The sequence below is a fragment of the Pelophylax lessonae genome (assembly GCF_965119305.1).
Source record: "Pelophylax lessonae genome assembly, chromosome: 4".
In the NCBI taxonomy this organism is placed as follows: domain Eukaryota; kingdom Metazoa; phylum Chordata; class Amphibia; order Anura; family Ranidae; genus Pelophylax; species Pelophylax lessonae.
In genome coordinates this window covers 179,377,648-179,393,547 of record NC_138771.1, presented here as the reverse complement: position 1 = coordinate 179,393,547, position 15,900 = coordinate 179,377,648, and the positions used below count along the sequence as shown (strand labels likewise).

Sequence of the window (15,900 nt, the reverse complement as noted above, 5' to 3'; positions counted from 1 at the left end):
AGGTCGGGCTGGTCACATGTGTCAACAATCTTGCTTTCTGGTTGCCGCAACTACATGTTTCGCGCGCATGCGCTTTGTCAAGTTGCCTGTTATTTATTACAGGTACTTATCTAGCACCATGATTTTACACAGCACGTAAAACATATAACACATTCATATCAGTCCCTGCCCTCAAGGAGCTTACAATCTAAGGTCTCTAATTCACATTCATACATGTAGTAGGGCCAATTTAGACAGGAGCCAATTAACCTACCAGCATGTCCTTGGAGTGTGGGAGGAAACCCACGCAGGCACAGGGAGAACATGCAAATTGTGTGCAAGCACTGCCATGGTGAGGATTCGAACCCACAACCCACCTGCTGCTAGGCAGGAGTGCTAACAACTTAGCAGATGTGCATGTAAAATATGTGCATGTAAAATATGTAAAATATGTCAATATGTTTCTGTTGTAAGGTTTTCTTCATACCTAGAAGTTCATGTGCCCTGCACTTATTGTAGATAGAGACATTTCAGGCAGCTGTGCATTCTATTGTGTGAAATTTAAATAGAATATTTTACGTTGTACAAAGCAGAATGTTTTATCCTGCAACAATGTATATTCAGGCTTAAAGTTTACTCCACTTTTGCAGGCAAACTGTGTTAACACTTAGGGCTCTTTCACACGAGCAATCAGTTTTTATTTTCTCCGCTCCGGTCCTTTTTTCTTTTTTTTCACGGAGCGGATGACACTTGTGTCATCCGCTCCGTATGTCCGCATATCATCCCATTCGTTTGTGGATGATATACAGACATAATGTAAGTCTATGGGCATTGCGGATGTCAGCGGATGACACAGCTGACATCCGATTTTGCTTCCTTTCTGTTTTTTGAACGGAGGAAAAATAGGGTTCTGTTCCGTTCCAAAAAATGGAACAGAACTGAAAGGAAGAAAATCGGATGTCAGCGGATGGTATTCCGCTGACATCCGCAATGCCATTGACTTACATTATGTCCGTAAATCATCCGCAAAAAAATACGATGATTTGCGGACATACGGAGCGCCCGTGTGAAAGGGCCCTTACTTTATATTTGTTACATGTTCCCTTTCACTTAGCATAACTTTAAAAAAATAATTACAATTGCTGCATAAAAATCTTGCTTAAAGTGTTACTAAACCCACAACAGTAAAATCAGTGTGTATATGCAGTTAAGCATGTTTGTTATACTCACTGTGGAACCTAAAGGTTAATCCTGCGCATTGTGAAAAAAGGCTGTTTGATCCCGTCTACTCTAATCCTGTCCTTTTTTTACTATCCTCAATCCATCTGCTAATAGAACAGAGCACTAGGGGGCACTCTGCACAAGCTCAGTGTGTATTGCTAGAGGTTTTTGTTTTTTTTTGGGGGGGGGGGTGCATGTGATCAGCTCAGGGCCAATCAACACTGTCCAGACAAAAGGTCAAGGGTCATGCAGCCTCACAGGACAGTCAGAGTAGAATGAAAACTGCTCCTACAAGCTTTAACCAGTGCTCCGGGGGACACCAATAGAAGTCACAAGACTGCTATATACTGTTGCTGAAAAAAGGTATTTCATATTTTATATTTATTAAAATAACGAAATTTTTTGTAAAATCTTACCGTAAAATTCCTTTCTCTGAGTCCTCCGACAGTCGCCACCCACTCATACAGTCGTCACCAATGGGTATTGACTTCCGCTCCGCAGGTGTAGCAAGGCATAAGACTTGTTAGTAACAAAAGCTTTTAGCATAGACACACCCATGGGGGCTGTCCCACTGGTCAATACCCCCCCTGCATTAAGCCATCCCAACTCAGTTTGGTAGCATAGCAGTAGGTGTACCAGAAAAAAACCCCAAAAGAGGGGCGGGGCGGCGACTGTCGGAGGACTCAGAGAAAGGAATTTTACGGTAAGATTTTACAAAAAATTCCGTTTTCTCTTACGTCCTCCGACAGTCGCCGCCCACTCATACAGTCGTCACCAATGGGACGTCCCAAAGCAGTGAAGACATGAGGGGTGGGAGATGCAACCGTAGAAAAGGCAACGCAGTACCCACATCAGAGAAAGGAACCTTACACACACAGTAAGAGAAACTTCTGGGCAACGGAAAAAGCTCAACAGGAGCAACAGCCCAGGAAAGCAAATAACCCAGGGGATAAACAACCCCAACAGCCAGGGACCCACAAAAAAACAAGGGTCCCCTATGGCACTGCCGCACTGAGAACTTTGCGGCTAAAGGAGGCATCAGCTGATGCCAAAACATCGACCTTATAGAATTTGGAAAAGGTGTGCATTGACGACCAAGTCGTAGCCTTGCACACCTGGGCCACCGAGGTAGGCCCAAGACGTACTCAAAGATCTGGTAGAGTGTGCCTTAACAGGGAAGGGTGGAACCCATTCCTTCAAAGCATAGGCCTGTACAATGGTCTGTCTGATCCATTTGGCAATGGGTGCTGCAGACGCAGCCATGCCCTTCCCAGGTCCCTCAGGAAGGACAAAGAGGAAATCCGATTTCCGAAAGGATTCAGTGGACGACAGGTAAACCCTGATCGCCCTGACAACATCCAAGGAATGCAATGCAACCTCCTTAGGATGCTTAGGCTTCGCACAGAGCGAAGGCAAAACAATGTCCTCATTAAGGTGAAAGTCAGAGACCACCTTAGGGAGAAAAGACGAATGAGGTCGCAAGACCACCTTATCCTTGTGAACCACCAAGTAGGGAGAGCGGCAAGACAACGCCGCGATACTCTGCAAGCCGAAGTGATCGCCACTAGAAAAGCAACCTTCTTAGACAGCAGAAGCAACGATATCTCCCGGATGTTTTCAAAGGGAGCACGCTGCAACACGGACAGAACCAAGTTCAAGTAAAGGCCCATGGAGGTAGAGGCTCCCTCCGAGGAGGGGCCAAATGTCGCACACCTTGAATGAAGGTGCGAATTAAGGAATGAGACGCCACAGGGCGCTGAAAAAGAACAGCCAGTGCAGATACCTGGCCCTTTATCGTGACCAGCGCCAGGCGCTGGTCCACACCAGTCTGAAGGAAAGCCAACACTCTCGTCACCGAGTATGAGCGAGGAGAGAACCCCCTGGACTCACACCAGGCAAAATAGGCTTTCCAGGGGCGGTAATAAATCTTACCAGAGGAGGCTTTCCTAGCCTTGATTAAAGTACATAGTTACATAGTTACATAGTAGGTGAGGTTGAATAAAGACAATAGTCTATCCAGTTCAACCTGTGTAGGTGTGTGTGGCTGTAATCATCTCACATACCCCTGAATGTTCTGATCCTTGAGATGTAAGTCTAAGAGTCTTTTGAAATCCACAATACTACCCGCAGAAACCACCTCTTGTGGTAGAGAATTCCACAATCTTGTTGCCCTAACAGTAAAGAACCCTCCTCGTTGCCTGAGGTTAAAACGCTTCTCCTCTAATCGCATTGTATGCCCTCGAGTCCCCATGCAATCCCTTCGAATGAACAGCTTTTTTTCTAAGCTGGGATCCCCATTAAGATATTTATAAATTGCTATCATGTCCCCCCTCAGACGTCTCTTCTCCAGGGAGAATAAATCGAGCGATTGTAGACGCTCTTCATATTCAAGGTTCTCCAATCCCCTAATTAGTTTAGTTGCCCTTCTCTGGACTCTCTCCAGCTCCAACACATCCCTCCTGAGGACTGGCGACCAGAACTGGACGGAATACTCCAGATGCGGTCGGACCAGAGTTTTATAAAGTGGAAGGATTATAGTCTTATCTCTGGAATACATCCCTTTCTTTATGCATGCTAACGTTCTGCTGGCTTTGGCAGCTGCCGCTTGACATTGCATGCTGTTGCCTAATCTATCATCAACCAAGACTCCCAGATCCTTCTCCATTTTTGATTCCCCCAAGGGTTCCCCTCCTAACGTGTATTGTGTTTTTATGTTTTTAGTCCCCAAGTGCAAAACCTTACACTTCTCCACGTTAAACCTCATTTGCCATGTCGTTGCCCACTCTGTAGGAATGGAATGACCTCTGGGGAGAGACCCCTGTCTCTCAGGACCTGGCTTTCAACAGCCATGCCGTTAAAGCCAGCGACTGTAAAGCAGGATGGAAGATCGGTCCCTGAGACAGCAGATCTTCCCGCAGTGGTAGCCGCCAAGGAGGCTCGACCGCTAGGTGAACGATGTCCACGTACCAGGACCGGCGTGGCCAGTCCGGTGCCACCAGAATCACCAAGTTCGGTTCCGAGGCCAGCCTGCGAAGGAACCTGGACAACAACTGAATTGGAGGAAAGGCATACATCAGACGATACTGATGCCAAGGGGCCACCAACGCATCTGAGGCGTTCTTGCCACGAACCTTTCCACCTTGTGGTTTAGCCGAGACGCGAACAGATCCACATCTGGGGATCCCCACTTCGCACACAGCATTTGGAAGACCTCCGGGTGTAGGGACCATTCCCCCTGGTCCAGGGTCTGGCGGCTCAGATAGTCGGCCTGCCAATTCTCCACACCCGGAATATGAACTGCCGATATTGCCAGGAAATGAGTCTCGGCCCAAGAAAGAATGCCAATCACCTCTTGGGCCGCCCGGGCCCTCCTGGTGCCCCCTTGGTGGTTGATGTAAGCCACCGCGGTAGCATTGTCCGTCTGTACCTGAACAGGACGGCCCTGAAGTCGATCCGACCACTGGAGGAGACAGAGCTTGATCGCTCTTAATTCCAAAATGTTGATCGGAAGGGAGAATTCCTCCGCCGACCAAATGCCCTGGGCAGACAGGTTGCCCAGGACCCCACTCCAGCCCGACAAGCTGGCATCCGTGGTAATCACTGTCCACAGTAACGGACGGAAGGATTTTCCTTCCGACACAGCCGGGGACTGAAGCCACCACAGAAGATCCCTTCTGGTCTGGCGACTCAACGAGACCCTCAGATCCAAGGACTAAGGAAGTCTGTCCCACCTGGCCAGAATCTCTGCTTGGAGAGATCGAGTGTGAAACTGAGCAAACGGGATCGCCTCGAAGGCTGATACCATCAACCCCAGGCACCGCATACAGGTCCTGAGCGACGAGGACTGGTTGTCCCTGAGGGACCTGACTTAGTTTTGAAGGGTCCGGGGCTTGTCCTCCGGCAGAAAAACCTTCGCTTGAGCGGAGTCCAGAACCATTCCCAGATAGGGAAGGTGAACCGAAGGAGACAACGTCGACTTCTGAACGTTGATGGTCCAACCGAACTCCTGAAGCGTCTGCACCGTAGTTGACAGATCGCACGTCAGGCTCAGACTGACACTCGATCTTAACAGGAGATCATCCAGATATCCCAAGACCGCAATGCCCTGTGCCCTCAACAGGCCCAGAACAGGCGCCAGCACTTTGGTAAAGACCCTTGGAGCCGAAGCGAGACCGAAAGGTAACGCTACAAACTGATAATGATCCTACGCAATGGCGAACCGGAGGTACCTCTGATGACCCTCGAAGATGGGGATGTGAAGGTACACATCCTTCAGGTCGATAGAGGCCAGGAATTCCCCTGGACTCAGGGAGGCTACAACTGAGTGGAGGGATTCCATGCGGAACTTCCGAACGCGCACAAATCGGTTCAGAGCTTTCAAGTCCAGGATTGGACGCACCTTGTCCTCCTTTCTGGGCACAGTGAACAGATTGGAGTAAAACCCCCGAAACCTGTCCCGATGAGGCACCGGGACAATCACCCCCTGAGCCAGGAGATCCTGCACCACTTGATGCAGGTCCTGTAAACGCCCGGGGTCAACTGAAGATTTGAGGGGAAAAATCTGTCCGCAGGCCGTGAAAGGAATTCGATCTTGTATCCTGATTGAATTATTTCCTTGACGCTAGGCAGAGACAAACTGGGTTGGGATGGCTTAATGCAGGGGGGGTATTGACCAGTGGGACAGCCCCCATGGGTGTGTCTATGCTAAAAGCTTTTGTTACTAACAAGTCTTATGCCTAGCTACTCCTGCGGAGCGGAAGTCAATACCCATTTGTGACGACTGTATGAGTGGGCGGTGACTGTCGGAGGACGTAAGAGAAAATTGCATTTCCATGATCTGCATACTGTGGGAGACCAGATATAGTGAATGCAGGTTCCTGGGTTTAGTAACACTTTAACTTCCCTTTCTCTGTAATGCTTTTGAGATTACACAGATCAGAATCATACAAGGCTATAAAAAATGGATGGGAAAATCATTTCTTGTCACACCTATATTAGACACAGGGCCACTATTTATCTATGCACAAACCTAGTGATCGTTCCCCTTATTTCATTTTAATGCATTCCCTCCTTCCCTCCCTCTCCCTATCTTATAGAGGTGTCTCTCCTTACTCAGATCCTGGTTCAAAACAGCCAATATAATGAGATGTGCTGGACCTCGGCCAAAATAATGGACCAGAAGGTTTAGCATTATTTAGTTAGATAAATCCTCCTCTTTTATATCCCCTTTTCCTCCCTCCCTTCTATACAGATCAAACTATTTGTACTCTCACATGTTTCCTTCTCCATCTTCTCCCCTCTTATATCCTTTTGTTCCTTTGTTCACAAAACACACTATGCTGGGGGGGTGGCTATTACCACCAGCAAAACTATACTCAAAGTATATTGCCGCTCGTGCCTAACTGAATGATAATTCACGTATGTACATTTTTTATGTTCAACCAATTATTTTCCCACAGTGTAAACATTTGATCTGTATCACACTTGATTTTTCCTTATCAGGATGAACGATTTGCTTACACATATTGTCCATGTTTTATTATACTGTGACGTGTGGACAGTGCCTTCATTAACACAGGGCAAAAGGGGCAGCTGTCCCGGGCCCAGTCATTGTTGTGGGGCCCAAAGCAGCTGCCCCTTGAGCCCGCACTGTGTGCAAATTTCTGGAAAGTGGATTCGGGAGGGCTCACGAAAATATTTGCCCAGGGCCCAATCAATATTAAAGATGGCCCTGCGTGTGGATATGTGTTTATATTATTGTTAAAAATCTAAACTAATACAAAGTGTTAAAAATAATGTTTATGATGGGGCTGGGGAGTTAACATTTATCATAACTAATGCCTGTCTGAACTTTGTTGGCAGATCTCATTATCAGCTGTAAACTAGATTTAAACACTGTCTATCCTAACAAAGGGTTAAAGATCTAGAAGCTTGACTCACCAATGTATTGTATTATATTGAAACTCAGAGTGTCCTTCTTGTGAACAGACAGAGTTTGTTTTCATGTCAAATTGTTCAAAGCAGGTTGCCATCTACCCAAAGGCCTGCTCCAAACAAACATCCAAATGGTAGAAAATATTTTTTTGCATTACTTTGTGAACGGTAACATGATTTTTTCACATTTGATTGCAAAAGTGGTATTACACTTTAAAAACTTTTTTCACCGTGCCAAGAAAGCCAAAAATTCCTAGAACTAGAACATAAATCTGGTATATGGGGTTTTAATATTCCTGTTACCTTCTATTGTAATATTCTTTATCAACACAGGCTTCACCACTTTTGACCCTAAAAGAATGCCTGTAGTTCTCCAATACAGAATGTTACTTCCAGACTTTAGAGGTACCTGAAAGAGAAAAATATGATCATGAAAGTTACTTGTTTTCTTCTTTGGATAAGTACAGTCAAGAATGATGGGTGTAGAGAGATTTGTCTCTTCTCTGGAATCACCAAACACTTGCACTCTGTAAAGTTTAAATTAATATAAAGTATAAAAAAAAGCTCAAGTCAGTTTAGGCGATTCTTGTTTTATGCCATTCCATGCGATTAGGGGGTATAGCAGGGACAAGTCCATTGTGTAAATATCATATGCAAAAAGGTGTCCCTCATTTCAATTTCATAGTGATAGATCTCTTGCAAATACTGAATGGTTAATGACCAGCCTAATTCACATTTAAAATATTGTTACTGAGAAATCTCATAAAAATAGATCAAATATAAATCTGGTATTGGTGGTTCACACAAAAACAGGCCAAACAGGTTTTTAATTACTCCAAAAATATCCATACTAAATAAATTAAATATATAGGATTATCTTTTAAATAGCCTATAACTGCACCATCACAACTATATAGGGAAAAATATTTAATTTCTATTATTTAAAAATTATGTTTCTTTGAAAATCTTAGGCACTAACATAGGCGTGCGCACGGGGTGTGCCGGGTGTGCCTGGGCACACCCTAATCACCCTGTGTCTGTTAGTGTTGGGTCGGCTTCTCCATCTATGCCACTGAGGGTAGTGAGATACTTGGTGGAGAGGCGGCTGTGCTGTTGGCTCCAGCAGATAGTGAGGCTTGTCAGAGCCGCTCAGTGTGTGTGTGACACTGTTAGGTAATGTTAATGCTTGCAGGGAGAAAGACGAGCTGTCAAAACTCAGGGGTGATGTCGGGGGTGGGCGGGACCGAACAGCTATCAAACACCAGCCAATAGGATGGGGTCTGGGCGGCCGCTTCGTTTATGTGGCTCCGCCCCTTTCTTAAGCAGCCCAATCATTGGCTGGTGTTTGACAGCTGCTTGATCCCGCCCACCCCCGACATCACCGCTTTTTTTTACAGCTGGGCTTTCTCCCTGAAAGCAGCTACATTACATGACAGTGTCATACACACAGTGGGGTACCAATGTGGGGTGTCAGCCGGCGTTCTCTGAGATCCCACATCGCAGGGTGAAGGCAGCTGCAGTGGCAGCTCCTTCAGTCCGTGCTGCCAGCGGGGGGCGGAGCCGGGATGGGAAGAAGGGGGCGGAGCCTCGCGGGGAGGGGCGGAGCCTCGGCGGGAAGAAGGGGGCGGAGCCTCGGCGGGAAGAAGGTGAGTGCGTTCCCATTGCTCAAGTGTGTGTGCTGGATAGGAGGGGGGTGGGGAAGCTGCATATAGAGGGATTCATCTTTCCCTATTCTTTCTGCAGCTGCTGAATAACTGATTCTCCTCCTCTCCCTCCTGCAGGAAGAATAGGGAAAGATCAATTCATCTATATGCAGCTGCCCCATCCCCCTCCTATACAACTTCTTTTGCTAGCCCCCCGGTGCTCGTAATCCCCCCCTCTGCTCTTAGCCCCCCCCAAAGGCACTAGACCCCCCTGTTCTTTAGCACCCCCCATGCTCTTCAGCCCCCCACAGTGCTTTTCATCTCCCTCCCCCCAAGTGCTCCCTGTCCCCCCCAGTGCTCTCCACCCCCTGGTTTTCCTTGCCCGCCCCCTAAGTGCTCCCTGTCCCCCACCCAGTGCTCTCCACCCCCCTGGTTTTCCCTGCCGCCCCCCAAGTGCTCCCTGTCCCCCCCAGTGCTCTCCACCTCCTGGTTTTCCTTGCCCGCCCCCTAAGTGCTCCCTGTCCCCCACCCAGTGCTCTCCACCCCCCTGGTTTTCCCTGCCGCCCCCCAAGTGCTCTCCACCCCCCTGGTTTTCCCTGCCGCCCCCCAAGTGCTCTCCACCCCCCTGGTTTTCCCTGCCCGCCCCCCAAGTGCTCGCTGTCCCTCCCAGTGCTCTCCACCCTCCTGGTTTTCCGTGCTCGCCCCCCCCCCAGTGCTCCCCCCCCGCGCCTTCCAACCCCCCTACAATGCTTTCCAAATCCCCTCTTTATTCTCTCCAGCCCCCCCCCACCGTGCCCTTCAGCCTTCAGCTCCTCCAGTGCTCTCTGCTTGCCCTGTGCTCTCCGGCCCCCCTAGTGCTCTTCTATCTTCTATCATGTCCTCAGTCTCCGAGCATCTCCTGTATCATGTCCTCAGTCTCCGAGCATCTCCTGTATCATGTCCTCAGTCTCTGACCATCTCCTGTATCATGTCTGCAGTCTCTGACCATCTCCTGTATCACATCTGCAGTCTCTGACCATCTCCTGTACCATGTCTGCAGTCTCTGACCATCTCCTGTACCATGTCTACAGTCTCTGACCATCTCCTGTATCACATCTGCAGTCTCTGACCATCTCCTGTACCATGTCTACAGTCTCTGACCATCTCATGTATCATGTTTGCAGTCTCTGACCATCTCCTGTATCATGTCTACAGTCTCTGACCATCTCATGTATCACGTCTGCAGTCTCTGACCATCTCCTGTACCATGTCTACAGTCTCTGACCATCTCATGTATCATGTTTGCAGTCTCTGACCATCTCCTGTATCACGTCTGCAGTCTCTGACCATCTCCTTTATCATGTCTGTAGTCTCTGACCATCTCCTGTATCACGTCTGCAGTCTCTGACCATCTACTGTATCATGTCTGCAGTCTCTGACCATCTACTGTATCCTGTCTGCAGTCTCTGACCATCTCCTTTATCATGTCTGTAGTCTCTGACCATCTCATGTATCATGTTTGCAGTCTCTGACCATCTCCTGTATCATGTTTGCAGTCTCTGACCATCTCCTTTATCATGTCTGTAGTCTCTGACCATCTCCTGTAAACACATTGCTAATAATATTAGCTATCTATTTATGCTGAAGGTAGGACTGTGCAGGGGAGGCAGAGAGTGCAAAAGGGGGAACTGTGATTAGAGAGACAGGGGGCAGACTGCAAGGGGCACTGTGATTGGGGGGGGGGGGGCTGTGAATTTTGTGCAATAAATATTCCTGAAAACATTACAAATTTTTGTGGGTGCTTACATTTTAAAGTTGGGGGGGGGGGGGTGCCAGATATAGGATCCGCCCCGGGTGCCAAATTCTCTAGGTACGCCACTGCACACACACTGAGCAGCTCTTGCAAGTCTCACTGTCTGCTGAATGTGAAACTCCCCCTCTCCCCTGTTAGTGTCCATAAGTGGTGCCCAGTAGTGCCACCTATCAGTGCCCAGTAGTGCCACCTATCAGTGCCCACCAGTGCCACCTATCAGTGCCCACCAGTGCCACTTCATCAGTGCCCATCAGTGTCACCTAATAGTGCCTATCAGTGCCCAGCAGTGCCGCCTCATCAGTGCCACCTATCAGTGCCCACCAGTGCCGCCTCATCAGTGCCCATCAGACACATCTAACAGTGCCTATCAGTGCTTCCTATCAGTGCCACCAATCAGTGCCCACCAATGCCGCCTATCAGTGATGCCTATTAGTGCCCATCAGTGCTGCCAATAAGTGCTGCCTATCAGTGCCACCTATCAGTACCCATCAGTGCAGCCTCATCAGTGCCAGTCAGTGCTGAGAACAAGCGCCTATTAGTGCTGCCTATCAGTCCATATCAGTGCCTCACATGTAATTTCACCTGTAATACTCATCAAAAGGAAAATAAGGCATACATCTTTTTCAAAACTTAGCAGTGATGGTGGAACCCCTCTACAGATATTTGCCATACAATTTAACTTAAGTGCAAAAACCTTTTAGTGTCCCAATACTTTTGACAAGTGTTTATGTGTGTGTGTATATATATATATATATATATATATATATATATATAGTGTGTGTATGTGTGTGTATATATATATATATATATATATATATATATATATATATATACACACGCATGTGTGTTTGAGCTTTGGGGTGCACACCCTAATGCAATAGGCTGCGCACGCCTATGGGCACTAAGGTAGGTATTTTAAGTCTATTCTATGAGTTCTAAATCATACAAATAAGAAGCAGCATTTATATGCTTAGAGACTGTTTTTCGTTTTCTTAGTTATATTCATTATATATTTTTTTATGTGTGCTGGGAAACAAAAATTGGGATGAAGGAGCTCATAGCTGTGATACCTTTTTGCATGAAAAAGGGAGACAAAGGAAATTATTGAAGATATGCTGGCTACAAGAGGAATGGATATCCTTTATTTATTTAAAGTAAAAACAAAAACATGGAGAGCCAACTGCCAATTTTCTGAAAATGCTAGTTGCCTAGCTGTCACATTGTTTGTTTTAGGCCCCGTTCACATAGCAGCGACGCTACTTCCCGGGGCGACCTCTGAGGTCGCGGCACGCTGCTCGCCACGAGACCTCGAAGCGGCCGGCACGGACTTCATAACATTGAAGTCTATGACGGTCGCTCCGGGTCGCCCCAAAGAAGCTCCGGACCCTTTTTCTAAGTCGGAGCGACTTGTGTCGCTCCTATTAGAACGGGTCCGCAGCTTCCCTATGGAAGGCGACCTACGGCGACCTGTGAGGCGACCAGGTCGCCTCACAGGTCGCCCCAGTGTGAACGGGGACTTACTTTAATTATTTAAAGTTATGGACCCAAAAGGCTCAGGAGATTAAACTTTATTGGTTTTGCAGTCGTTCAAAGAGGTTTGAAGAAAATGACATTGGTGTATAAATAAATTTTATTACGGCTTTGTCTTAGCCACAGATTTAGATATACAATGAATGCAGTAATGAACATTTGCCACAGAGTATGAGATATACAAGTTATCAGTAATAAAATATTGTTAAGAAAAAAAACATACCGAATGATGCATCCATTCACCGTTATCGGACAACTTCACCCACTTGTCACCCGAAGAGCTTGTTTCCTGGCACTGGTCATTCTGAATCTGTGAGACATAAAACAACTAAAAGTCAATAACAGATGGGAGTAGAATCAAAGTAAAAGAAAACAGTTAAGGTACCCACAGATATTACATGCTCATCACATTTCCTGTCAATATATATAAGAAGGATTGGATGACCATCAATGATAGGTGTGGAACATTTACACTGCAGCAGACACCACTTGATAGTCAATACTACAAGAAAAGACTATTAATTGATTTTGGTATTTCCAGTTGACGGCTATTTTTCCTTCCCAAGGTAACAGAGAGGTATGCTAAGTGCATGTATGTTTGTGATGTGTACACACATCTCAATACACTTACTGGAAAAATGTAAAAAAAAAAAAAGAAAGAAAGATTGTTTTGAGAGATAAAAAGTCTGACTTAAAATTGCCTGAATGACCAGCTTTAACAACTTAAGCCCCGGAAGATTTTACCCCCTTCCTGACCAGGGCCTATTTTGCGATTCGGCACTGCGTGACTTTAACGGACAATTGCGCGGTCGTGCAACGCTGTACCTAAACAAATTTGACGTCCTTTTTTTCCCACAAACAGAGCTTTCTTTTGGTGGTATTTGATCACCTGTGCGATTTTTTGATCATGCGCTATAAACAAAAAAAAGAGCGTCAATTTTGCAAAAATAACAATATTTTTCACATTTTTTTATATGAAATTCCCCCAAAAAAATGTAAAAAATCTAAATTTTTTAACATTTTAGGCCAATTTGTCACTTTGTCTGTGAGGGGCTGACCGCCGCAGTATATGTACTTGCGGCGGTCGGCAAGTGGTTAAAGAAACTTTGAAAAAACATTTCTAAAAAACAATTAACTTAACCATTATCATTTGATCCACTCAATTGTGGGAAAGTCAAGCATGTTCTCTAATCTACTGTCCTGGCAACACGAGTAATAAATATGGAAATATTAAAATAATGCGATTTTAATATAGTGTTCATTGTACTAGTTTATAAATTCTTTCCTAATTGTCTTAATTAATCATGTACTGTGGTGTAATCATTTACTGTGGAGCAACGCAAATGGCCACGCAATGGCCTGTGACTGTAAAAAAGGATGTCAGGAATATAAATAATAAAAAAAACAAAATTATAGAAAATAAATCTTACAAAGAATTCAAAAAATATATTGTTGTCAAGATACTGATAATCAAATGACACCGATCCAGCTTTCTTCAGATGCACAGCATAGATGAGGGAAACAGTACAGTCATCCCGATTAGATTCTATGTAATTGCCTTTAGGAATCCACGATGAGCTGAGAAGACATGAAAGGAACATTTTAATGTATATTATTTACCATTTTTCATACTGTCAATTTTCTTGCATTAAACAGACAGCGGTACAAATTAAAATAGCAACTCAGTGCTTATTCACACTTAGGCTTCATGTACTCTGCTGCTGATAAACGGACGTTTAGGAGCGGTTGGGCATTTTTTTCAGCAGCCCCTGAACTCTCCTCTGTTATCTTATCTGTCCATGTACTCTGAGTTTTTTATAGTCGCTTAGAGGCAGTTGAGTTTAGTGGCATTTTCTTAAAAGCAAAAAAATGTGTTCAGGACAGAAGTTTTTAGGCATTTGAAACCCCAAATGCTTCTAACAGCGTGCAAACGTGTCTAAACGCAGTAGAAACATTTATAGGCGTTTTCGTTTATAGATGTTTGTAATAGGAAAACAGTGCTGACAATTTGAGAATAAATATGGAAGACTCTCACGCTATAAGTATACAGGAGTGAAAAAAAGGATAATGAGTACTATAGGATTGCAGCTAACACTCTAATCCTCAGCGACTAAAATGTAAATAGTATCAAAATAGGCGTAGCGCTATCCTTAAATGGCTGCTGAATTATGTGATCTTAGAAAATTTAAAAAAAACTATTAATGCAGTGACACGTGGGTAAAAAAAAAAGCACAATAAAACCATTAAACATACACAATTAAATAATGCTGAAAGTGCACAGTGCAAAAGTGCAAAAATGCAGAATGTGGATAAAATATGTAATACACAAAAATGATTATCAATATGCATAAAAAGAGAAAATGAATTAATAAGAAGTAGATAATGTGAAGAGTAAACAATTATAAGCTCTAAAAGTGCATAGTGCAATTGTGCAAAAAGTAGAATGTGAATAAATGTGTAGCACACTCCAAAGACATGCTGGTAGGTTAATTGGATCCTGCATAAAAAATTGGCCCTACTGTGTATGTATGTGAGTTAGGGACCTTAGATTGTGAGCTCCTTGAGGGCAGGGACTGATGTGAATGTGCAATGTATATGTAAAGCGCTGCGTAAATTGACAGGTACCTGAAATAAAAAATAAATAAATAATACACAAAAATGATATTCCTATATCAAAAGTGGACATTCATTAATTAGAGGTAGATAGTTGTGTATGTTTATTGGTTTTATTGTGCTTTTTTTACCCACGTGTCACTGCATTAATAGTTTTTTTCAATTTTCTAAGGTCACATAATTCAGCAGCCATTTAAGGATAGCGCTACACCTATTTTGATACTTATGCTGACAATTTGCAATAGGGAAAAAACGAGAGAGAGCGAGGGAGGGAGCGAGGGAGGGAGCGAGGGAGGGAGGGAGGGAGGGAATATTGTAGGCATTAAAAATCAGTAAAAACTGTTATCTTTAAAACATTTCTAAATGAAAACACAAATGAATGCCGGTAAACTTGGCATGTAAAAGTGGTCAAACGGATGGGTTTTTTTAACTTTGTTCACTAGCTGTCAAGTTCCAGCATCCAGAAGAGTTTTTCAAACGTCCGGTGTACATGAGGCCATATTGTTGTTGAGTTATTCACAACATCAACTTACTGCCTTGGTTATATATCTATCCCCAAAATAAGTAAGATTCCACAAACCATCTAAAGATGCTCCAGGAGGAACTACTTAGTTAATGCTTGAAGTCAAGAAGTCATAAAGTGTTTTTTACAGACAATCATTGTACAGAATTGCAGACATGCCAGGTTGCATCAGGTTTACTTGAATGTTTGTACTTATGGAGAGGAAAGGGGGAGCATTGCACGCAATGGCCTGTAACATAATAATATTCATCACAGTCAATCAATTCTTTCTCTGGCCATTAGATATTGTATCGAGTTAACATTCCCCAGTGACTGCCGGGCACCTCTAGGCTACATGTAGACATGAGATAATTATTGATCAATAATGATCAGATTCCAAAACCATTGTGGACATGCTGCAACATTTATAAATGGAGAACGTTTGACTGCCATCTCATGTCTATAGCTAGATTTAAATTACTGCTGTCTGCATTCAGGACCTGGGAGACCCATATATAGCATCTGGTTTTAGCTCAGCAGCAAATAACTGGATATAGAAGTAGATGAAATATAAGGGTAATGATTGCTTTATTTACTAAGCAATATAAAAGACAGTGGGGTTTTTTTTTAATTAAAACTGGAGAGTAAAAAATCTGGTGCAGCTCTGCATAGAAACCTATCAGCTT

At 44.7% G+C, this 15,900-nt stretch overlaps 1 protein-coding gene across 1 annotated transcript in view; it reads right to left on the bottom strand.

Annotated features, from left to right (window-relative positions):
* Nucleotides 1-15,900, bottom strand: part of ELAPOR2 (endosome-lysosome associated apoptosis and autophagy regulator family member 2) — a 161,129-nt gene that overhangs the window by 61,466 nt on the left and 83,763 nt on the right. Inside the window, exons 4-6 of the mRNA XM_082253203.1 lie at nt 13,530-13,677; nt 12,323-12,409; nt 7,438-7,543 (exon numbers count right to left, since the gene is read on the bottom strand). Of these exons, the coding sequence (XP_082109329.1) occupies nt 7,438-7,543; nt 12,323-12,409; nt 13,530-13,677 (341 nt within the window). The remainder of the gene's footprint in view (nt 1-7,437; nt 7,544-12,322; nt 12,410-13,529; nt 13,678-15,900) is intronic.